This window comes from Rattus norvegicus, chromosome X (assembly GCF_021556685.1).
Source record: "Rattus norvegicus strain SHRSP/BbbUtx chromosome X, alternate assembly SHRSP_T2T, whole genome shotgun sequence".
Classification (NCBI taxonomy): domain Eukaryota; kingdom Metazoa; phylum Chordata; class Mammalia; order Rodentia; family Muridae; genus Rattus; species Rattus norvegicus.
Window position 1 is genome coordinate 105,901,242 of NC_141554.1, and position 23,253 is coordinate 105,924,494.

The 23,253-nt window shown below is 41.0% G+C and overlaps 1 protein-coding gene, 1 non-coding gene and 1 pseudogene across 2 annotated transcripts; 1 reads left to right on the top strand and 2 right to left on the bottom strand.

The window, feature by feature from the left end:
* Window positions 1-1,585: 1,585 nt before the first annotated feature.
* On the top strand, window positions 1,586-1,688 carry LOC120099422 (U6 spliceosomal RNA). Its single transcript, XR_015647148.1, has one exon. It is a non-coding gene; the product is annotated as a U6 spliceosomal RNA (small nuclear RNA).
* Window positions 1,689-7,104: 5,416 nt separating this feature from the next.
* Window positions 7,105-14,910, bottom strand: LOC147998312 (osteoclast-stimulating factor 1 pseudogene; annotated as a pseudogene).
* A 3,941-nt stretch (window positions 14,911-18,851) lies between these two features.
* LOC147998313 (PRELI domain-containing protein 1, mitochondrial) lies at window positions 18,852-19,971 on the bottom strand. The gene has a single exon (XM_087600997.1). It carries the CDS (start codon window positions 19,810-19,812, stop codon window positions 19,159-19,161), a length of 654 nt encoding a protein of 217 aa, XP_087457123.1. The 5' UTR covers window positions 19,813-19,971; the 3' UTR covers window positions 18,852-19,158.
* Between the last annotated feature and the right edge of the window lie 3,282 nt (window positions 19,972-23,253).

The window sequence follows — 23,253 nt, forward strand, 5'->3', positions numbered from 1 at the left end:
TTGCATTTCCCTTATGACTAAAGATGTTGAACATTTCTTTAGGTGTTTCTCAGCCATTCGGCATTCCTCAGCTGTGAATTGTTTGTTTAGCTCTGAACCCCATTTTTTAATAGGGTTATTTGTCTCCCTGCAGTCTAACTTCTTGAGATCTTTGTATATTTTGGATATAAGGCCTCTATCTGTTGTAGGATTGGTAAAGATCTTTTCCCAATCTGTTGGTTGCCGTTTTGTCCTAACCACAGTGTCCTTTGCCTTACAGAAGCTTTGCAGTTTTATGAGATCCCATTTGTCGATTCTTGATCTTAGAGCATAAGCCATTGGTGTTTTGTTCAGGAAATTTTTTCCAGTGCCCATGTGTTCCAGATGCTTCCCTAGTTTTTCTTCTATTAGTTTGAGTGTATCTGGTTTGATGTGGAGGTCCTTGATCCACTTGGACTTAAGCTTTGTACAGGGTGATAAGGATGGATCGATCTGCATTCTTCTACATGTTGCCCTCCAGTTGAACCAGCACCATTTGCTGAAAATGCTATCTTTTTTCCATTGGATGGTTTTGGCTCCTTTGTCAAAAATCAAGTGCCCATAGGTGTGTGGGTTTATTTTTGGGTCTTCAATTCTGTTCCATTGGTCTATCTGTCTGTCTCTGTACCAATACCACTGCATGATCCTTCTTATGTCATTCATCTATTTATACATACTTTCTTGGATTTCAATTAATTTTAAAATAATCATTCTTTTGAAACTTGTATCAGGCACTTTCAATGGGTTCAACATCTTTAGAGTTGTTTCCTAGAGAAAAGTAACGTTAGTAGTTTTCACATTGCATTCTTTTTCATATTTCTTGTGCTTATGTGTTGAAATCTGTGCACCAGTTGAGCTATTTCTTCGGATATTATGTAATGGCCTCTCTAGGAAGTGGTTTTCTCCTAGACAACATATCTGGTGTATTGGTTTGTAGTATAATGCTGAGATCACTTCTATCCGAGAATTCTAGTATAATTCCCCATCAGATCTTTGGTTGTGATTAGGGAGTTGGGAATAATATGCACCATTTTGACGTCTGTGAAGCCATTTTCTATGTAGGCCTTGCAAGAATAGATATACTTTCATTACTCAAGCAAGTACAACAGTGTTTGTGGAGTGCACCCACTATGAGTTCTTTAATTATAAAAGTGGCAGCCTCAAGTAGGTAATAGGAGATTCCAAAGACAATATCAATATTGTCACTGACATTTGAAAGTGTTTCTGATACGAAATGTACCAGATATGGTGAAGGGACCTAAGCACTTGTTTTCTCATGATACATGGATACATATACAAGTATTTCTGTGCCAAGTTGGAAGTATGGAGCCTGAATCTCAGGTACCACCCATACCATTTTACGGAATACAGTAGTGGAAATGCCCACACAAATAGAGTGCAAACAAAAGTTGTGTGATTGGAGCCAAGCTCGGTGGTGCACATCCTTAATGCCAGCAGTGGAGAAGCAGCAGCCAGTAGATCTCTGCAAGTTTAAGCCCAACTACAGCTACATAGTGAGAACCTATCTCAAACAAGCAAAGCAACAAAAGTGTTGTACGATTTGAGCCTGCTTTGGCAGCACACTTGCTAAAACTGGATTAATACCGAGAAGAGTGGCTTGACCCCTGTGTGAGCATGACACACACATTTGTGAAGTGGGCTTCTGGAATGACCATGGTGGCTAACTCTACCACTAACTTATTGCGGCTTTTGCCACATGTGTATAGGATCAAGAATTCATATTGTGCTGAAGAGTGATAAAGAAATTAATGGTACACTTCTAGGATTTGGTGACCTTGTCAAAATGGTGCTAACAAATGCCAGAGTTTGAAATTACACTAGAAGGAAGAAGGACTAGTAAATTAGATCAAATTTGGCTAAATGGGAGTAATGCAGCCATGCTGTTCCTGGAGGAGAAGTGCATGCAGCAGGAATGCATTTCCTTGACTTAAGCTAGATTCTGACTTTCAAAATAAATCTTTAGTGTTTAGATACTATAAAGGTAAATTTGTGTTAAAGAAAATACTTTGTTGATATATATATATATATATACCCATTTTTCTAAGCTAATCATGGTTATTTTTGGAAAAGACATGTTTGGATATTTTTGAGGAGTAAAAACTTAAAATATTTTTGTTTTAAAAAAAATGTAAAGTGAAGATGGCTGGCATTGGTGGTACTTGCCTTGAATCTCAGCACTCAGGAGGTGGAAGCAGGCAGATCTCTGAGTTCAAGGACAGTCTGGTATATAGAGAAAGCTCCAAGACAGCCAGGACTTCACAGAGAAACCTTGTCTTGAAAAAATATCAAAGAAACAAAAAGCAAAAAAAGAAAAGAAATAACAACCGTAAACTGTCTCATAGTTCAACTTTATTACATGTAATTAACATATGCTAATTACAACCTTTTGAAAAAGAATATAAGGCATCACTGAAAAATAAACTTGTCCAATTTCTCTCTGATGCTTCATATTGATACATGCTTTGGAGTTGTGCCTAAGTTTCTCATAGTTGACCCTGCCTGTAAAAGAACCCATGACTGAGGGAGTTTGCCTTCCTATTCTTTAAGTTGAAGTATCTGCCAGTGCTTGAGTAGAAATGGGTGGTCGCTGGAGTTTACTATAATTCCTCTCTACTGAACTACTAGTGTACCTCATTAGAAGAAAGCCTGTTTGGTGTACAGAAGGTCCTAGGTTTGATCTGTAATACCACAGAAAAGATTTAAATACAGAGGCAGGAGAACGACAGAAAGAAAGACATAAAAATAAAATACAATAGGGAAATGATATTTTTAAACAGAAAACCATCTTCTTTTTTTCTTGTCAAAGTGAGTAGATAAAGAAAGGAAGGCAGACGAGCTTGGCACATGCCAAGCACTGCCTCATAGTAGGTCGTTTGACAGTTGACCATGATGATTCCTATTCAGTTTCAGAACTGCCTAGTATCTGGAGGAAAGGAGTGTGGCTAAAGCTAGCTAAAATTTGGTTTATCTGGATTGTACCAGATAGAGATTCTCTCTGGAGATCATTAGGCTGTGCAAACCAAGGACAGGGAAAACAAAAAGACTGCAAAGTACTCCCAAAATACTTTGGAGGTTTTCTGTGTTGGGAGTGGGGCCATTTTAATACTGATCCTGTTTTCCTGCATGCTGCCACATTCAGGAAATCATTACTTACGTCCCTGGCCTCAGAGGACAGGTTGCCTAGTCCAGCAGTTCTACACAGTCTGTATAGTCTAGCCCTCTATATCACGATTCACATCCCTTACAGCACAGAATTTCCAGCCAGTTTACACTAGTGTTACTTCCCAGAGATCAGACTGTTTCAAGAGGCAGTCAACTAACCACTGATGTCACTGCGGTGTCCTGGAGATGGGACTCTGCAGAGATTTCTGACCCTCAAAGCAGTTCAGATAATAGCCTTCTCAACATGGAATTTGTAGCTTATTCCTGCCCTAAAGATCACCAGCTGAGTGACTCCCAAGTTCCCTAGCTATGAAGCCAGCTACGGCACTAGCAGAGCTTTCTGGGACCCTGTGACCTCTGACCTTTACTTCTACCAATGGAAGATATTTCCCCTTCCTAACCAGGGTGCCTGATGACAAGGTGTAAGGCTCTCTCTCTCTCTCTCTCTCTCTCTCTCTCTCTCTCTCTCTCTCTCTCTCTCTCGCTGTGTTGTATCTCAGAGCTTTGGAATTCACTGGGTCTCCACATCTCTGCTGCTGAATTCAACATCCACCAACTCCTGCATGCAGCTATTATATACTATTTCAGTTTTGTGGAAGAGGTGATTCCTTGTTGCCTGTATTCTAATATTGCGGTGTGGACAGTTTAATGTCAATTTGACACAAACTAGGGTCATTTGGGAAGAGGAACTCTCAACTGAGAAAATGCCTCCATAAGATCTGCCTTCAGGCAATTCTGTAGTTCATTTTCTTTCTTGTATTATTTCTTTCTTTCTTCGTCTTGCTCCTCTTCCTGGTTCTCTTCCTCCCTGTCCTTCTAAAATGTTTAAATACTCCCATGTGCCCTTTATTTCACAAAATTGTTTCCACTAAAATAATTTTATATGCTAGGTTCACTATCATGCTAATTCTACGAAAAGGAACTAGCCGATTAACAGACAATGTTTTCTAAGTCATTCTCCTGGCTTGAGATTGCCCATTTTGGCAGCAGCGTCCAGCCTTGGCCCTGAAACTTCTAGTGTTCCTGTAAACTTCAGCTTCACCTCACACTGGGCATACACAACATAGGGCATCTTAATCGTGTTGTCAACCTGGGCAGAAGTTTGACCTGGAACACTTTCCGTTGTCTATTATGGACAGGTTGCTCTCTGAAACCCAGTCTCCGCAGAATAGCATCTACTTGCACTGGGAAGGACAAATGTTGAAGACAGTTTTAGGAAATGAAAAATGAGGGAAGCTTCCAGGTTCCCACTCTGTGGTTCTGCTTACTATTCTGTGGCTTCAGGTGGTTTTCCCATCTGACAATTGCTGCTCTTAAATTGCACTAGTGACTATAGGCGAAGTCAAGGGGTCCCCAAGACTAAGCTCCTTTGAGATGTCTTTTAAGTCTCTTTCTCACTAACTTTTTGACTGCCTTCTTGAATTTAAGGAAATTTTCGAGGATAAAGCCTACTTGGGTGATCTACAGTCTGGGCGCCATTTCCTATGAGAAGCAACCACACTTCCCTTCCACAAAGGGGAGTGGAAGCCAGGTGTTCTTCTGGCCACCAGTCTGTGCAGGACTGATGGCTTGCAGAGCTGAAGGGATAGGAGAAACTGGGTCCACTTGGCAGACTTTGGACAGTTAGTCAGGTTGTAGAAAGCTGACCTCAGGACGTGGCCTCAGGGATTAGACAGCACAGAAACCCACTCAACAACAAAACAATAGATTTCATGAAACTGGGGTGACTGTTGGAGAGTGGCTATGACACAGGATCTTGTTAGAGAGTACCGCCAGGCTGGTGAAAATGCCCAAGAAAGAAACAACAAAGTTCAGTAACTATGTTATCACTGACCTCCCATACTCTATCTTCAAGGCCTTGGAGACAGACTGTGTTTTATGTGGGAGCATCATGTAAAAGATGGCAGTTTGGGGACCAGGTAGAAGACATGGAGACCAAGGAAAGAGTGGATCAAGCCAATATTCTGAGGGCAGGAGCCTAGTTAACATACGTGTAGTGCATTGTCTTGATCAATGATGGATGTGAGAGACCAGCTCACTGGGGGCCATGCCATCCCTGGGCAGGAGGTTGGATATGAAAACAGGCTGTAAAATCTATGAAGTACAAGCACTCCCTCTTGGCCTCTGCATCACTTCCTGCCTCCAGGTTCCTACACCTTGATCCCCTGCCCTGAAATAAACCCTGTCTTCCACAAGTTGATTTTGGTCATGGGGTTTTACTACATAAAAAGAAAACTGTACTAAGACAATCATTTTCCTCCATGAGAGAAAATGTGTAGATAAATGCAGGTGCCCAATAGGTACATGTGACTAATGTCTACTATGTGAGACAGCCAAGCTATAGAATATTCTATTACAACAGAAAATTTTGTCAGCTAATGCTGTTTTTAAGAAAGCAGATAATAGAATCATAATAGGAAATCAGAGCTACAGCGGTAGAGCACTTGCCTAGCAAGCGCAAGGCCCTGGGTTCGGTCCCCAGCTCCAAAAAAAAGAAAAAAAAAAGAAAAAAAAGAAATCAGAGCTAATGAAGGGGGAGGGAAATAATCATGGGAGGCAGAGGAACAGTAGGACCTGGGTAGGAGAGGGGAAGGGGAAGGGAACAGACTCAGATATGGGGGAGGAACAGAAGCTCAGAGGGCCAGGGGAATGAATGGAAATATGCAACCTCAGGGGTGGGAAGTGAGGGACCCTCCGGAAAGTACCAGGCACTTGGGGGGTGACTCTCATACTCAATGGGGGTGACCTTAGTCAAAATGCCCAACAATGGGGAGAGAGAAATGGAAGAGTCCACCTCCAGTAGATAGACAGGGCCTCAAGTGCAGGGACGGGGTTACTAACCCACAGCCAAATTCCTGACCCAGAACTGTTCCTGTCTAAAAGAACTGCAGGGACAAAAAGGGAGAAGAGACTGAGGGAAAGGAGGTCCAGCAACAGGCCCAAACTGGGATCCATCTCAAGGCGAGGGTCCAAGGCCTGACACTATTACTGATGCTATGGTGTGCTTATAGACAGGAGCCTAGCATGGCTGCTCTCTGAGAGGCCCTACCAGCAGCTGACTAAGAAAGAGGCAGATACTTACACCCAACCAACGGATGGAAGTCAGGGACCCCTGTGGTTGAATTAGGGAAAGGTTGGAAGAAGTAAAGGAGGAGGGTGATCCCACAGGAAGACCAGCAGATTCAACTAACCTGGACTCCAGGGGCTCCCAGACACTGTGCCACCAACCAGGCAAAATCCTGATTTTTTTTTTAAAGAAAATCTATTAAAATTTCTTTAGCTTGGCAAATAGAAATAATCTGTGGTTGTTATGTTCTGATGAACTAAGGAAGTATGCCATTGCTTATTGGCGAGCCACAGGTGAGAAGCCCCTCACATAGGTGGTGACCCATCACAGATCGTGGTGTAACAGTGCCCCCTTCAGACGGACTCTGAAAAGAACAGTTATCAAGAATCTTCTGGCAAACCAACCAAGATTTTGGAATGGCAAAAGCAAAAGAAGTTTTGAAATCAAAATAGCTCCAGAAGGAATTAGTCTGAGTTCTTCACGGCTGATGGCTTCCCAGGAGGGGTAGGGGGCGGGGGCGGTGCACAATTCAAATTTGTTTCTTTTTTTAAGGTCCTGACCACTGAGAGTTTGGCCATGGTCTAATGAGTATACAAACTGGGCTTTATGGGATTTTTGAGGAGTGAGGAAGCACAAGGGTCAGAGAATGGAACTGAGGGGAATGGGAAAATGAGGGTGGTCTGGATGTACTGTCTGAAATTCCCAAATAATTCATAAAAATTTATATTGGGAGGGGGAAGACGGCACTTGATGTGGCTTCTCATCAAACACCATGTGCCCCTGATTCTTCTGCATAACGGATGCACCAGTAGCATTGGTGGCCAGTTTCTTATTGTTTAAGTCCTTTCACCCTTTCAAACCAGGAGCAAATAGACAATGTCTAATCCTCTCAGGCAGCCATTTGCAGAGCTCTGTCTCCTGGCTCATTTTGTTGCTTCAGCTCAACATTTGGCTGAGCAAACAACACTCCCCCTGTATCTCTGTGACCCCCTGTGTCAGGCCCAAGACAGGGTAGTGGTTCTGGGGGCTTTGTAGAAACCGTCCACACCCACGTGATTGTCCAAGCACTCTCTCAACAAGCGAACGTCCTTTTGCTGCTTCATGCAGTGGATTGTCAATAGATCCTGACTGCAGGTCCCTTGCCACCATCTGGTGTCATTCCTGTCAGAGGGGCAGATAGTATCTTCTATAGATAAGAAGAACTCCTGCCTGAAAGTACAATTCATCTGGAGTTTGGGGTTCAAAAGTATTCACAACTCTGAAGACTTTAACTTGCCCTGGTGTGACCGGTATAGGAGGTGGCTTGGGCTACTGTACTGTGCCACACAATCTCTAGGGAACTGGGTGTCAAGCCTGCAGCGTCCATAGCTGCTCCAGACCCGCAGGCAACCAGTGCAGGACACTGGAACTGTTGAGCTCCTACCTATTTTTTTTAAATATGAATTCTGTACCATTTGATCACTTGCTTGGTGCACATGGAGACCAAACAGGACTAAATATCCTGTGGAACTGGAGGATATATGCCACCTTATGGATACTGGGTCCTCGGCAAGAGCAAGTCTTTCATAACTAGTAAGCCATCTCTTCCCTATTTCAATTTTGATTGTGTATATCTGTATACATAGAAAACTGAGGACACGTTACTAACAAAAGCATGTAGTTAATAAAAATAACTCGGATTCAAGACAGAAAACAGTAGTCTTCTGTATTAGAACTATTCACACTTATTCACACCTGCAAACCCCCCAAAAATACTACACTTATAAAAAAAAGCAAAAAAAAGAAAAAAAGAAAAAAAAAGAAAAAAGGAATGCATTGTAGGGGACTGAAGAGACCAGAGATTAAAATCAATGTTATTGTTCCAGAGAACCCAAATTCAGTTCCTTGCTTCTACTAGGTGGCTCACGACAGCCTCTAGCTTCAGGAAGCCCAGTGCCTCTAGGTTCTGAATGTACCTGCATTACACACACACACACACACACACACACACACACACACACACACACACGCATATAATTTAAAATATTTTTGGTTGTGTTGTGAGCCTAGACTTTAATGACTGATCCATCTCTCTAGCCCTAACTTAAATTAATAAAATAAATATTTAAAAATAATAAAGTAAAATGCCTTATAGCCCGATATGGTAACAATGCTTGTAATCCCAACACTTATGGGGTGGATCCAGGATATTAAAAGTTAAATGATATCCTTAGTTCTATAGAAAATCCAAGACAATCCTGGACTATGTGACAACCTATCTCACTGTATAACTCAGCAGAGAACACTACTGTAGGAAGTGGTTCTGATGCCATGAGCAGGGATTTGCATGTTTTGCTCCCCTATTGGTTCTTTTCTTTCTTTTTTTTTTTTTTTGCAATATTTTCCTGATTTTATTCGGACAGTTTTTGAGTTAAATTTTAACTGAGACTCGTAGATTATGTAGTGAGTCCATATATTTTATCATAGCTTACATTGTTTTTCTAAATCTACATTACAGTGCAAATTTAGATGAAAATTAAAGGAAGTTTACAATATTGGATTTAGTAGACAGAGGGAAAGGGAGAAAATAACGTGAAACTTTAATTTTATCATTTATAAAGTTTTGTGTATTTTCTCTTAACATTTTTTATCGGCAACGTACTTTGCATAATTTTACAAAGTTAGATGAAATCTACATTAAATTTGGGATTGGAATATTATTTTTGTAAAATATTCTCTTTTGGTTGGTTCATAATAACACTGACATTTTCTCTAATAAAAGTTTTATAATATATTTAAAGAGAATTATTTGCAAGACTTTAATAGAATCTAAAAATACAAATATTTTAATGTCTAATTAATAACCAAAGTACAAATTAATTTAAAAATAGTACCATGAAATATAAATGAGTATTATTATAACCTGAAACTAGTCCCAGATGCTCAGAGTTAATAACAAGAATAATAATGAAGATAAAATGACTTAGTTGCAAAAATTTATCTTGAAGAATGTAAATAGAGATATTACAGGAAGGAGGAATATTTTCTAGTTTCCTTTAAAGCAAATATCTCTGAAAAACAGTGGTGGAAATAAGTGCAAGGACATAATCAAACATTTCAAAGACAAAGACAAATACAATGTAAGGCTAATAAATGAATATGTGTTGAACATATATAAACAAAATATGTAATATTTTAAATTTAAACATTTTGCATTAATTACAGCTCTTTAAAATGTTTTTAATCTTTCTGTGTATATGTATTCTCATGAGAGTTTATGGGCATTGTATGTATGTAGGAACACACAGAAAACAGATAAAAGCACCCCTTGGAACTAAAGTTACAGATGGCTGTGAGCTACCATGTGGGAACTAGAAACCATACCCATGTCTTCTGCAAGAGCAGCACGTGCTCTAACTGTTAGCAATCTGTCTATCAAAGTGTTTTAAAAGTAAGAACTCCTGGAGTCTTGCTATCACACAGTCTCTCTGATAAGATTCCCTCACACAGTATCTAGCTGATCCTAGCTCTTCAGACCAGTCTATGACCCAGTTTCTACACTGACAAAATGAAGGAAATACTGATTAATTTGTTATTTTTTTAACTAGGCATCAAATCCATTTGTGAGAAGTTTAGCACACAAAAGGCATTTGCTTTTCCACTATGACTGTGTTTCATTTTATCTCTGATAGCGATAAATATTGGAGAGATTTCCCACTCTGTACTGGTAGAGAAGCCCAATTGGTTCTTAATAAAGATGTTAGAGGCCAATGAGCTGGGCAGAATAGGGGGGACTTCCTGTTTTCCCTCCGGCAGGCTAGAGACACAGAAAAAATAAGACTGTGCATAGGAGGGAGAAAAAGCCACCTGCCATGAGATTAGCAGTGGCGTGGCCACATTGGTCACTTCCCCAACTGAGCCTGGGTTAGTAGGTGGGAGGTCAGAAACGTAAGGAAGGGGCTGGAGAGATGGCTCAGCGGTTAAGAGCACTGACTGCTCTTCCAGAGGTCCTGAGTCAATTCCCAGCAACCACATGGTAGCTCATAACCATCTGTAATGAGATCTGATGGCCTCTTCTGGTGTGTCTGAAGACAGCTACTATATAATAAATAAATAAATCTTAAAAAAAAAAAGAAAGAAAGAAACGTAAGGAAGGGCAGAGTTAGAGTGTTGAGATGGGACTAAAGGTAACTGAGCTACTAAAGCTGAGGCAGATTACAGTGCTGATCTGGGAGTGAAAAGAAGGGTGCAAGAGCCGAGAAAGGTTAAGAAGAGCCCAGCCATTGAGATTAAGCATATTAAAAAATAAACTAATAGTACTAGAGAGGTGTCTCAGCAGTTAAGAGCACTGACTGCTCTTCCAGAGGTCCTGAGTTCAATTCACAGCAACCACGTGGTGGCTCACAACCATCTGTAATGGGATCTGATGTCCTCTTCTTGTGTGTCTGAAGACAGCTGAAGGGTACTCATATAAATAAAATCTTAAAATAAATATAGTGTGTGTGTGTGTGTGTGTGTGTGTGTGTGTGCGCACGCGCACATGTTTCATCCACAGATCAGAGAGAATTTGGGCGAGGCTGATAGTGCAGTCAGCCCGGAGCTTAAATCGGGGTAGTGGGGATTACATGCCATACACCATTGGCCAAAACAAAAACAAAAAAACCTAATCTATAACAGTCCGTAGTTCTGGAAAAATATCTGAATGTTCAAACCTTGTTTTTCTGGTTTATCTAATTCTGCTTCAAAATAGCTGTTCTTGTTAACTGAAGTATGCCAATTTCAAAAAAAGCTCACCTTGAGAAAGCCTTGGGGATATACTGGGATCACAACCCACACCTACTCCAATAAGACCACACCTCCTAATGGTGCTTCTCCCTAGGGCCAAACATTAAAACCCATAAACCTATCAAACATATTCAAACCACCACCCATGCTCAACATACATACAAACAAAATACATACAAAATAAAGAAACATGAAAGCAAATTTTAATCTACCAGCTCTCTGCCAGATCTTGCCCTTTTTCAGTGATCAGAAACTATATAAGTATAATTTTTCTAAAATAACACTTTGAGGGGTTGGGGATTTAGCTCAGTGGTAGAGCGCTTGCCTAGCAAGCACAAGGCCCTGGGTTCAGTCCCCAGCTCCGGGGAGAAAAAAAGAAAAGAAAAGAAAAGAAAAGAATAACACTTTGAATACTTTGATGTCTGCTTTCCTATCACCTTAAAAGTAAAATCTAGGTCAGAGGGTAAAACTCAGTGGTAGAGTACCTATCATGTATGAATTCACAATGTTTCAACTGCTAACATAACACGAACTCCTTAACATGACATTATCTATGTCTAAATTTTTCAGACAAAGGATGTCATTAAACCTGAAACTTCCCATTTCAACTAGGCTGGCTGGCTGGATAGTGGATAGTGGATACATAGCAAGAACTTACTTCAAAAAAAAGAAGAGGGGGAGGAGGAGGAGGAGGAGGAAGAGGAGGAAGAAGAGGAGGAGGAGGAGGAGGAGGAGGAGGAGGAGGAGGAGGAGGAGGAGGAGGAGGAGGAGGAGGAGATGGCCCAGCAGTGAAGAGAAACTTTGTGAAATTCCTAGCACCCACATGATGCTCACAACTATCTGTAATCCCTGATAGGGATCTAATGCCCTCTTCTGGTCTCTGGAGCCATTAGGCACACACATGGTGCGCATATATATATATATATATATATATATATATATATATATATATATATATATATATATATGAAAGCAAAATGCTTATACACATAAAAAACATTTTAAAATGGTACCAGATTGCTGGAACTTATCCTGAATTCTACCTAGATCTAAGTTTTTATATTCATAAAATATATTTAATGTGTTTGTCCCCACTGAATCAGGAAAGTAAAATTTAATAATCACGCAGGCATGGTGGTGCATATCTATAATCCCAGTACTTGGGAGGTAGGAGTGGGAGAATCAAGATTTCAAGGCCAATCTGGGCTCTGTGAGGGTGAGAACCTGTCTCAAAAAATAAGTAAACAAATAAGTAATAAAAATGTCCAACTAGTTATAACTGACCTTTATAAAGGTCATGTAAATGTCATTTTGTCAGGATCCATCCAGGAAAGACTAAAGGCATGCAGGTAAGCTTTCCAGAGATGACCCACTGCTTTGCATGGTGTGATGGTTAAGCTCTGAATTGCACGGTCTTCAGAGATTTCTATCCCAGGATCGCTTTATGTTGCTCGTATGCCTTTCTCTGTCACTGTAACATAACCTCATTATCCTGGCCATCAGCCCACCCTGTTGAGCAAATCTCCTGAGATCGATAAGAAAATGAACTTTCATGAATTAATACTGTCTAGATGAATTGATGATTTTATAAATTTCTGAATTAATTCAAATAATTTTAGGAAGACAGTTTTTTTTTTTTTTTTTGGTTATTTTTTTCGGAGCTGGGGACCGAACCCAGGGCCTTGCGCTTCCTAGGTAAGCGCTCTACCACTGAGCTAAATCCCCAGCCCCAGGAAGACAGTTTTAAGAGATGGTTTAGCTGCTTTGCCAGAAAGATATAAAAAAGTGAGAATCAAAATAGAATGTACCCACCCCTCATACAATAGTAAGTAAAGGCTGCCTGCTCAGGAATACAATGCACTTCCACAATTACACTAAAAAGAGAAATGGGCTTGGGACAAGTTTGTGATCAAGAAGAAACATTCACTCTAGGTCAGATCCAAGGATGAAGCCACAGGTGTGCACTGTGATAAAGCAAGAACAGGAAAGTGTTGTTTTGAACCTATAATGAGATTATAGAATGAAACGCTGCTTTGAACTTAATGTCAACATCCTACTATAACTCCCCCTTTGTGTAACATTTTATCTATGAGGTAATTTTCTAACAAACCTTCATCTAAAAAGGTATGAGAAGGCCACAGAGAAGGAATAAAGTGTGGCTAGGGGGATCAGCCCAATCCACAAAATATCTATGTCTGTTCGTCTATACATACATGTATAAGTATGTGTATGAATGTAGGTATCCATGAAGACATGTAGAGTTGATGAGACAGGTGGTCGGCCCCGACCAGATAGTGTGTATGAGTGTGAGTGTGTGTGGGGGGGCATATTGCCTATGTAAAGTATTTTAATGCTTTTTCTTTCTTTTCTCTCTGGTTCAGAGTTAATGAGTTCCCAGCCTCTGGCCTGGCCAGTGAGAGATCTTTGAGTGAGAGACAAAAGAAACCTGTGCTTATTAGAACAAAATAATAAGAGTTACAAAGAAAGAAACCAGCACATATAAAAAGCCCAAAATAGTGAGAGAAAGGATACCGGCACCTATAAAAGCACAAATAGTAAGATTATAAGGCCAAGAATCATCAGTCTTTAGCCTTAGTCCTGCCCAGTACTGTTCCTTTTAAAGGCTAGGGCAGTCTCTCAGCATGATTTGATTTTATTTTTACTTAAAATTTAATCTATTATTTCTCCTCCCTCTCCTCCATCTAACCCCTCTCCATCTTTTCTCCTCCCTCTCAAATTCATTGCCTCTTTTTCTTTAATTATTATTGTTACACACACACACACACACACACACACACACACACACACACATACACACGATTAAATGTATAAATACAACCTACTGTGTCTATGTGAATGTCTATGCTTTTAGAGCTGATCTATGTTAAAACTAACAAAATTTAATTTGAAAACATTTCATATAGTTGATAATAATTGAAATGTTTTCAAATTAAATTCTGTTAGTCTTGACAGGTCTATTTGTCAATATGTTTTTCAATCCTCCCTCCCAAGAGCAAATTATATACCTGTTTATCATATGCAAGATCATGTGACCGTAATACACAGCAGACTCTTTTTTTTTCCATTAAGCATAACCAATATCCACAGTAAGTCTTGACTGCTGCTTAAAGTCTGAACATGGGTACTGTTCCACGGTATACATGCTTGAAATGCACAGAACTCCTGGAACCAAACTATGTGATGAAGCACACAAAACTGACTCATATCTTAAAATAGTATTCAGAAGCATGATTGTTGTGATTCTAGTTCTATAAATATTGGTTTAAAAACTGCCTTAATGGCCTGGCCTGCTGTCTCTCTCCTTCGATGCCAACACTCAGGAGGGAAAGGCAGCTGGACCCCTTAGCATCTGAGTCAAGAGTCTCTCACTGAGCTCAGTGCTAACCTATTGAGTAATGATCTCCAGGGATCCACTTGGCTCCTCCCAACCTTGCTAGGGTTATAGATGACTACACCTGGGTTCTTATGGAGGTGCCAGGAACTGCAACTCAAATCTTCATGCTTACACAGTAGGTACTTTACTGACTGAGTCATCTCCCCAGCCTTAATTTATCCATTTTCATGGTCTTTGGGTGTAGTTTAGTGCTCAGTGTGTTCCTTGCATGGTAATCCCCAGGTTTATTCCCAGTACCACAAATAATGAAAGTTGGAATAATTATTATATCATTTTGAATAGTTAATTTAATCACATTATTAAAAAATTGAGGTATAACAAAAACCATACAATATAAAGTGTGTTTCACAGCACTACCCTCAACCAGCTAGGTTCCTTTCTCTACTTGCAAACAATATTAATAATACCCTTCAAGAGACCATTTATAATAATAGTAACTTACCAAGCTATTGATCCTTAGCATTTTAATTTAAAATATGTACTGGTATACTAGAGCTTATTCTATATTAATATATAAAGAGATTCCTTTTTGTTTTTATCACTGCATAGCATCTCAATTATTTCAGTAGAGGATTGTCCTGGTTGGTTTTTGTCAATTTGACACAAGCTAGAATCATCCAAGAATAGGGAATCTCAGTTGAGACAATACCCCCATCAGATTGGCCTATGAACAATCCTATGGAAAATTTCTTGATTAATGATTGATGAGGACAATCCCAATCCACTATGCATGGTGATATCCTTTGGCTAGTGATCCTTCTCAAGTTTTCTGCCTCCAGGTTCTAGCCTTGAATTCCTGTCTTGGCTCTGTTCAATGGACCATGACTCGAGATATATAAGCCAGTTCCTACTGAAGTTTCTTTTGTTCAGTGTCCCTATCACAGCCGAACTAAGACAAGGATTATTTAAGTACTACTTCCATGGGTTAGGTACAGTTTCTTTTAAATATAAAATTTACTATATGTCAGTTTTCACACACAGGTACACGAACAGGATGAATTCCTAGAGGTCAGATTCTAGAATGGAAAGTGTACCTTTGTAACCTGTCAAATGCGGTTGATATATTGACCATGGAGATAGTACCAATTTATAGTCCTACAAATAATAGAAGAAAATACCTGTTTCCTCATACCCACACATAACAGGATAGTATCAAAATTTTGGTTGTACATTCCAATTGGTTAGAATAAAAAGTGACATATGTCAAGGGGATAACATTTGAAATGTAAGTACATAAAATATCCAAGAAAAATAAAATTGAATAAAAAGTGACATATGTTATTTTTATTTCTCTTAAATATAAATGACTTTCCTCCTTGTTATGGGAAAACAGGAATGAAAAAAGACCATACTCAGAACAGGCACCGGGGACTGAATGGATGTGTGAAGGAATGCATTCACTCTGGCAGGGACTTAGGAAAATAACCTCCAAATCCCTGAGCACATGGTCCACTGTTTCTTGGACTAGGCTAGTCAGCATCACTTCTGACCTCTTTGGTTATGGGTGGGTTCAAATCATAGCTGACTTGACCAAGGACCGTGAATGAGAACTTCACCTATGTGACTAAACATGAAGCTTGTCAAATTGCAGAAGCAAGCACATTGACAGCGACAGAAAAACAGCCAGCATGGCAGGTCTGTTATAAGCAGCCGCAAATCTGAGATAAAGCAAGGCACTTTTACTTCCTGACTCCAGTCTTTTTTCAGTGGTCAAAACCATTTATATTTCAATGTCTTTGAACTGTTTCATCTGTTGTGGTTGATTCTATGTTGACTTAAGTAGGTTAAAGAGTATTCAGAGCTTGGAAAAGCTCGTAAGGCCTGCTCCTTTTAACCTAACTGCAGCCATTTTGTATTCAGACTCCATGATACTCACAAGGTGAAATTAAGTCCATAGTTATTACTCTGACACTGAAGAATGCTACTAATAAGGCAAAAAGTGATGGTTGAATTACTGTTACCCTGTTATCTCTATGTTCTGAACCCCCTCTTCCCGTTCACCACCTGTCCACCACCCTCTTACCTCCCGCAGGACCAATCAGCTTAACGATTAGCTGACAAAATTTTGTCTGGTTAGCCAAAATGTTGTACAACTTCCCTGCTTGCCTTCCAACTTTTGAACCTGGTATTTCACATAAAAAGCTTGCCTTGAGGCAGACTGATGCCACAATTAGGTTTTCCCTTCTTGTGGACCTGGACTTCCAGTATTATGCTGTGCATTCAATAAACTATTCTTGCTTAACTGAGACTGGTGTACGTATGGTTTGAGTGACAACTCCCAGACCCCAGCAAACACTATTTCTATGCCTGTTGAAAGTGTTTTCAGAAGAAGTAACATTTCAAACCAGTAGATGGAGCCAAAAAGACTCATATTTATCAGTGTGAGCAGAAATTCTCTCAGTTTCTGACTTCAGAATTTAGTGGGAAATCCTAATGAAAACCCACACAAAGAAAAAGACTGAGAAGGGGTCCTCAGGATCTGGGTTCCTGTTATTGTCTTGCTTTTTTAAAAAATTCTTATTACAGTAAGGGGTGTCATGCCTCAATGTGCACTTGGTGGTCAGGGGACAAATTTGTGGTGTCAGTTATGCCTGTTCACCTTTAAGTAGGATCCAGAAATTGAACTCAGATTGTTAGGGCTGGCATGGCAAGTATCTTTGCCCTCTGAGCCATCTAGCCTGCCTTGCTTCTCTTTTAAAGACAGTGGCTCATTCTGTAGCCCAGTTTGACATCAAAGATGCGTGAGCCAGACTGGGATTGAACTCAAAATCCTCTTGCCTCAGCCTCCTTGGTGTTAGAATTCAGGGATACACCACCAAGCTTGGCTTCTGAGAAGGATTCATATCAGTGAGAATTTAAATGAGTCAGAGCTGTCTATTAGAAATGTTTGTAAAACCTTGGAGGTTTCCCTTATGAAGAGAAATGGACTTGGGACTACAGTGACTTCTAGAGAACAGGACGAATGGTACAGTGGGAAGGAGAACCTGACAGTATTGGCAGTCTTGAAGAAAAGCAAATGTCCTTAAGACCTGCCCGAGGGAAGGAAAAATCAGAAAGCACAGGAAACTGAGATTAACCCTTAAAAACAAGGTATATCCTTGTATATGAGGATGGCAAAAAAAAAATACCTATCTAGAAAATAAGTAGGCAGTATTGATAATCTCCACTTTGTAGCAACAATGTGTGTCTAGCAATGCCAGGCCACATTGGATTAAATTGGAACAGTACTACATTAGTAAATCAGGCCAGGTACAATGTGTATCAAGTAGTCTAAACCTTTAAAAAAATATATAACTACAGGGAGGAATTACAGTCACACAAATAACTGCTGAGTCCCTGAGGCAAGATGACACAAATACAGAATTCTCCCGAAGACAGCGTGATACAGGTTGAACATAGCTACTTCGAAATTTGAGAATCTGAAATACTCTAAAATTTTCTGTGTGTTACACTGAGAACCAAAGCCAAGGTCTCATGCATACCAAGAACTGTTTATTTTTTGTTTCTATTCTTTCTTTATCAAAATAAAAGTCAAATGAGATGGGTGTGGTAATGCTGGCCTATAAGCCGAACACTGGAGCAGTCAAGACAGGAGGGATTAGGAATTCTCGACCCTTGGCCAGCCTGGGTCGAGAAGATCCAGTCTCAAAACAAAACAAAAATTCAGTGACTCATTTCAGTTCACCATTTTTGTGCTTGGCTTGTTTGTTAATTTTTCCAGTTGAAATTTTATAGAGCATTGTGGGTTTCTGAATGTAGGTGTTTGTGTATGCTTCTTAATTTGAAGGAGGCACTAAATAACTTCAGGGGCTACCCAGTGGGTGGAATTGAGGCTAGCCAAACAGGAAACCCCATGTGGCCCATTCAACCTGATTAGTCTATTATCTTCCTGTCTAGCCACGTTTGTTGCCATTCTCATCAGCACATTATTCTCCAATGAACCTCTTCCTCTGCTTTCTTTTCCACAGCAGCAGGGATTGAAACCAGCTGTGTTCATGTAAAGCAATTGTTTGACCACTGAGCTACATCCACAGCCATTTTTAAATTGTTTATTTTGAGACAAACTTAACGTTACATAGCTCATAGCTCAAGCTGACCTTGAACAAAAACCTTTCTGCTTCAGGTCCTGAGTGGCTGCGATTAACTCCCAGCTCCTATTTCCCTTCTATCCCCCCTCCCCGTTCTACTTCACTTCAAGTGTCTCTCTCAGAACTTCATTCTCTTCCTCGTATTGACCTTCTTCTTCCCCACTTCTACCGTAATCCTTTCCTGCAGTCTCTTCCCTCAACTAATGAAATAATACTCTTATTACTATTTCTTCTCCACCCCAATCTCTGTATTGCTGCTAAAGTGATCTTTCTTAATGGATATATAAGGGTAACTGGAGGACTTTCAAATTATATATTTCTTTTTTTTTTTGGCAGTCAAATCATGTGTTTATTGAGTGCCTGTTATGTGCTAAATATTGTTCAGGGGACGTGGGACCCAGCAGAGGACACGGGGAGTCCTGCCCTCGTGGAGCGTACAGTCTATTGCACTGCTGTGACCTTGGGCAAGTCACTGCACCCCTCGACCGGCCCAGCAGATAGACCTGGACGTGGTGCAGATGCTGACCAGGACAGCGCTCTGACCCACCACCCCAGACAGCAGAGAGGGCTGCAGGTTCATCTTTAATAATCAAGTACACGGGGGAGGAGGGAGAGGAAGAGGGCTATACGAGCTGCTGCTGCTGCTGCTTGGTGGCGGCCTTGTTGGCCAGGTCCTTGGCCTTCTCTGTAGCTGCCAGTGCGGTCTCCTTTGCTTTCTCTTTGGCCTCCTTGGCTGTCTCAACAAGTGTTTTTGAAGGGGCCTCACCTTGTAGCTTGGCCAGGATGTATTCAAAGCCCTTCATTGTCTTGGTCACATTGCTTTTGAACCGGGCAAGACCAAATTCCTGGACAGCTCTGGAGACACCAAATAAGCTAGAGGAGACCCAGGCCTCCCGACGGATTTCGGTCCAGCCGCTATTGTCAGAGTTCACACAGTAAACACATCGTTCCTCCACCACCATCAGCCGGGCGTGGTTGATGTTCCAAGTGAAGGTGGTCATGGTCTGATTCTGTGGGTCCACAATCGAGTCCTCCAGGATGTACACCGAGTGAGCAACGTTGGCGGGAAACAGTCGCTCTGCCCAACGTGGCATCCTGTTGGTCTTGGTCAGGAGTCTCCGGGACAGAAGCTTCTGGTCAGGGGTCACCTCCCGGTGCACTATGTCTTCGGTTAAGACATGTTTGCTATAGGGATTCGGGTACCGTTGCCAGAAGGCAGCGAACACTTGGTCCCAGGAACTTCGGAGCACGCTCTGGCCCAGGAAATACTTCACCATCGTCCCGACCCGGGCGGGCTCAGCACCCGTGCAGCATCAGGGTGAAGAGCCCGGGGGTGGGGAGGGCACGTGGCAAGGCGCACGCCCGCCAGGCTCGCAGCTCAATCACCGCGGCGCCGCGCCCAGGTCCCTACCGCCGCCATGAGAGGCTATAGGACTGCCCAAATTATATATTTCTTACAAGTTCTAAAAGTATTCATGGAGCCAGGCACGGTGGCACCCACTGTAATCTCAGCACTTGAGAGATAAAGGAAGATCTGGAATTCATGATCAGCCTAGGGTCACAGAGCAAGTTTCTGGTCAGTCTAGAACTACATGAGAACTTGTCTTAAAAAGAACAGAAAAGGGTTGGGGATTTAGCTCAGTGGTAGAGCGCTTGCCTAGCAAGAGCAAGGCCCTGGGTTCGGTCCCCGGCTCCAGAAAAAAAAAAAGAACAGAAAAACAAAAAACAAACAAACAAACAAACAAAACCCACAAGGGACTGGAGAGATGGCTCAGAGGTTAAGAACACTCACTGACTGCTCTTCCAGAGGTCCTGAGTTCAAATCCCAGCCACCACATGGTGACTCATAGATAGGATGCCCTCTTCTGGTATGTCTGAAGACAGCGACAGTGTACCTACCCACATGAAATAAAGAAATCTAAAAGAGAAGGCTGGTTCTCTACATTAAAAAAAAAAAAAAAGCAAAAGCAAACCAAATTACACCAACTATTAATAATTTTTCAGGCCCCAGTGAATGAATAGCCTCATACCCATACTCATATGATCAGCACAAATTAGAGTAAAGGGGTTACTACTAATAATAATAATAATGGGAAAAAGAGGTCATGAAGTTGGAATGGGGTTCAGCAGTAGTAAAGAACGGATACAAATTTAAATGTGTATATATATATGACATTTTGAATAATCATTGAAATGGAAATATGTTACTCTAGCATCTAAATTGTTCCAATAACTTTTCATTGATTATAGGACAAAACCCCAAAGTTTTTGCCTGCATGTAGATATGTGCACCACCTATGTACCTGGTACCCACCAATGTAAATCTAAATCCCTTAGAGGAAGGGATGAGGTGAGAGCCATACCTAAGCTTTATGAATACACAGCTTACAGCTTCTAGCCTCAGTACAATCTAATTTTCTGCAAGCCTGGACTTTGAAGGCTTCACCTTCCAACCTCTGTCTGCTCACCTAGGCCTAGAATGTTTAAGTCTCCAAGACTTACAGCTAAACAGATAGAATCACTCTTTTTGGCTCTTTCTGAACTCTTGATTGGCTGGTTCTACTCATCTGTTGTGGCTCAAACTCCTCTCCAAACTGTCTGATTCAAATACCTTCTTGTGGCTTCTAACTGAATTTCTCTGGAAAACTGCCTCTGAACCGCATGGAGCTGAAGAGAACTGCAATGAACTCAACAGAACTCAATTCCACATTTCTCCTGGCACTGACTGCTCTTAAGTAGACTTTCTTTCCTGTTGTTCTCATGAGAGATGGGCTTATCTGTATCTGACTCTGGCTTATTCAGTCAAATCTTTCTCTGATTTGTTACTTTGTCTGCCCCTCAGTTAGACTGGGATTAAAGTGTGTACTAAGGGTGTCTATATTCTAGCCAGAGGGATTAAAGGGGTGTCATTCAAGTTGGATCGCATTGACCTAGTTCTTTGGATGTGATCCCCTGCCAAAGCAGCCATATTGCTGGATTAACACTCTTCTACACACTAAGGGTATTGGGTTTCCTGGAACTAGAATTGTGGATAGCTGTAAGCCACCATGTGGGTACTTGAAATTGAATTTAGGTCCTTTTTAAGAACAACAAGTGGTCTTAAGAACTGAGAAATCTCTCTAGCATCTCAAGATAATTTTTGTTTTGTTTTGTTTCAACACAGGGTTTCTCTTTGTAACAGCCTCAGATGTCCTGGAACTAACTGTAAACCAGGCTGGCCTCGAATTTATGGAGATCTGCTTGCCACATGGTGGCTCACAACCATCTGTAATGGGATCTGATGCCCTTTTGTGGTGTGTCTGAAGACAGCGACAGTGTACTCATACATACATAAAATAATGACTCTTGGGTCCTCTTATCTATCCACATATACACACATGTAGAGAAAGAAAGTGTTGGGATTCAGGAGTTGCCCCACAAACCAGACGAACACTGATCTAAGTAAGACAGGGATGGTTTATTGAACATACACCCGAAGACTGATTGACCAGGGCAACAGCTTCAGAGTGGACATTTCTCAGGGCCAGCTTATAAGGACTAATACCGCAAAACCCACAATGAGGTCATATGCAAGTGCTAGAAGCGGTAGTTTTTCTTGAACTTTAATTTGATGGGTCCTACATAAGCTTATAGTTGTGGAATTTCTTAGATTAACAAACGTCAGAACATACAGAACATAACAGGGTATGTGGACAGCAGGACCTGGCTCTGAGTCAAGTTTTATTTTTCTGTGTTGATGACTGGTAGGCATGTCATAGGGACAATATGAAATAGCTAGCGCGCATGGAATGAAATGGCTACAGCTTTGCTAGGGAGGGACAGACCTCAACAAGAGACAGGTGTATGTGTACACACACCCCTCTACACATATACAATAAATAATTTTAAGATGCTCGTTTCCGAACAACAGCTAATAATCAGCTACAATTTACAGCATGTCAAGTGCTTTCAACATCTCATTTCACAACACTGAAGTGAGGTAGGTGCAACTATCTCAGTTTTATAGGTGAAGACACTGATGAGGAAAGAGGTTAAGTGAGGTCCAGGCAGTAACTCGGTAGGTAAACTGCTTGCTGCACAATGATGAGGACCAGAGTTTGGATCCCTCAGTTTAGTATGAGCACAAACACCAAGCATGGAAACGTATACCTGTTACCCCAATGCTGGGGAACAGAGATAGGCAAATCCCAGGGATTGCCGGTCATCCGGTCTAGTCAATATGGTGGACTGGGTTCAGTGAGAGACCCTGTCTCAAAAATTAGGTAGAGAATGATATAAAAATATTCGTTTTAAACACTGGCCTCCATATGGACGGACACAGACGTACATACACACACCCCTACATGCCTGCATGTCTTTGTGAAATAGGTTAAATGACTTGCCTGAGGTTGCACAGATGTTGCATGGGATTGAACGTAGTTTTGCCTTACAGTAAAATTTGTATTTTTTCTACCAGGCAGTGGTAGTGCATACCTTTAATCCTAGTGCTTGGGAGGCAGACGCAGGCTGATCTTTGAGGCCTGCCTGGTCTACATAGTAAGTTCCAGGACAGCCAGGGCTACACAGAGAAACCCTGTCTTAAAAAAACAAAAAACAAAAAAACCTTTTGCCAACATACGGATGGAGTATTATTTATACTATGCACTTGGAACCAGAAATGCCTCAAAATTCTTTCAGATATTTCAATATCTGCATTTACACATAAATATATACACAGA